Genomic DNA, 1,683 nt, shown 5'->3' with positions numbered 1-1,683 from the left:
CTCAAGGTACCACTAATGGCTTTTTCACTCTATGTTGCTCCCCCTAGCGGAGATCATGCAGAACTACAGGTCCAGTTTAATGCTGAGGTTTCTACTTTATAAACTTCTGTCACTTTTTCATCAGGAGGAAAAATAATCCAAAATAAAAACATCTGAGCTGCTCAGGAGAATTAACAAGTTTAATTAAGCCTTTGTTTTGAGGTTTCAACAATTAAAGTCGAGTTAATTTCACTAAATTAATTGGCACAAACCAAAAGATTAAATATTTTCACAACAGGTCGTGTATGGAGGACCAACTCTGCCATATTTAAAAATAAATACAGAAATAAATACATGCTCAAAAAATATATAAGCATACAATTGTCAACAAAAATACAATAAACAATTAAATGTAAGTAGAAATTAAATTATACAGTGAGGCATACATTTATATAACTCTTTTAATTAGCTTCTTTATTTACACAGGAAATTTAAGAGTTATGTGCAATTTAAGAGTTATATACATTTATGTCTCACTTTATAATTTAATTTCTACTTACATTTAATTATTTATTGTATTTTTGTTGGCAATTAATTGTATGCTTATATATTTATTGAGCATTTACTTATTTCTGTATTTATTTTTAAATATGGCAGAGTTGGTCCTCCACAGGGGCGTGCACACATCATTCAGAGAAGTAAAGCAGAATGGGCTTCTCGTGTGATGTAGTATCGCGATAAAAGACGCAGTTATAGTTCTGAATTAAACCCAGAGGAAGTAAGCTTCAGGAAACCAGGTTCTGGTTCTGACCTTCGTGTTCCCATCCCGCCAGGCTCTCCGGGTCGCTCCTCCTCACGCTGCCCATGCTCTCCGGGGGAACCGGCTCCAGGTTCGGGTCCAGGTTCTGGCTGCTGGAGGCGGGCGCGGCTCCCGCAGCCTCTGCAGCCGCCTGGCAGTGCTCCTCCAGCCGCTGCAGGTCCAGCTGACCCAGCTCCTGCAGGAAAGCCTCCTTCTCCTCCTCACTGAGCTCCGACCAGAACCGCAGCACATGGGCCTGGCCCGACCCGTCCAGAGCGGCTCTGATCTGCTGCAGAGAGGGCATGTTTAGGAGCGCTTTGGTTCCTGCAGCTCAGAGACCTGGAGAGGAAATGACGCCTGAAGAGAGAAGAACCCGTGACTGGAGCCAGACATGGATCCAGGAGAGGAACCAGAAACCTTCCTGGCTCTGCAGCTCCAGAGGAGAGGATGTGATGATTCAGCAGCTCATCAGCTGATCTCACCCCAACAGTTTGATCAAAAACTCAAACTGCAGCAAAGATTTCACCCTAAAATAACCACACTCTGCTTTTTTTCTGATGTCATCCAATCATTTCAAACCACCAACTGGAAAAACTAAAAGTTGGACATTTTTCTTTTAAATAAACTGTTTAAACACCATTTTCTGAACTAAATTCCTGCTTGGATTGATAAAAGTTATCAAACCAGTTTCATTATTACATCAACAGATAACCTGCATGATGCTGAAACCTGCAGTTTTTATATTTACTTTATTTTCCAGTAGCAGTACGCTTCTCATCAGTACAGAAGAAGTTAACAGATTTTTAAATTTTATTTCAGTTTAGTATGGGAAAAAAGTCAGAATTCTCACTTTAATCTCAGAATTCTGAAATTTTTCTCCGAATTCTGACTTTAATCTCCGAATT

The 1,683-nt window shown here is 40.2% G+C and overlaps 1 protein-coding gene across 1 annotated transcript in view; it reads right to left on the bottom strand.

Moving 5' to 3' along the window:
• Positions 1-1,399, bottom strand: part of LOC107093920 (UDP-N-acetylhexosamine pyrophosphorylase-like protein 1) — a 10,375-nt gene extending 8,976 nt beyond the window's left edge. The window contains exon 1 of the mRNA XM_015389269.1: positions 791-1,399. Coding sequence (XP_015244755.1) covers positions 791-1,082 — 292 coding nt within the window. The 5' untranslated portion in view covers positions 1,083-1,399. The remainder of the gene's footprint in view (positions 1-790) is intronic.
• Positions 1,400-1,683: the final 284 nt, after the last annotated feature.

Source organism: Cyprinodon variegatus, unplaced genomic scaffold (assembly GCF_000732505.1).
Source record: "Cyprinodon variegatus isolate N-32 unplaced genomic scaffold, C_variegatus-1.0 Scaffold453, whole genome shotgun sequence".
In the NCBI taxonomy this organism is placed as follows: Eukaryota; Metazoa; Chordata; class Actinopteri; order Cyprinodontiformes; family Cyprinodontidae; genus Cyprinodon; species Cyprinodon variegatus.
This window is presented reverse-complemented; position numbering and strand designations above follow the sequence as displayed.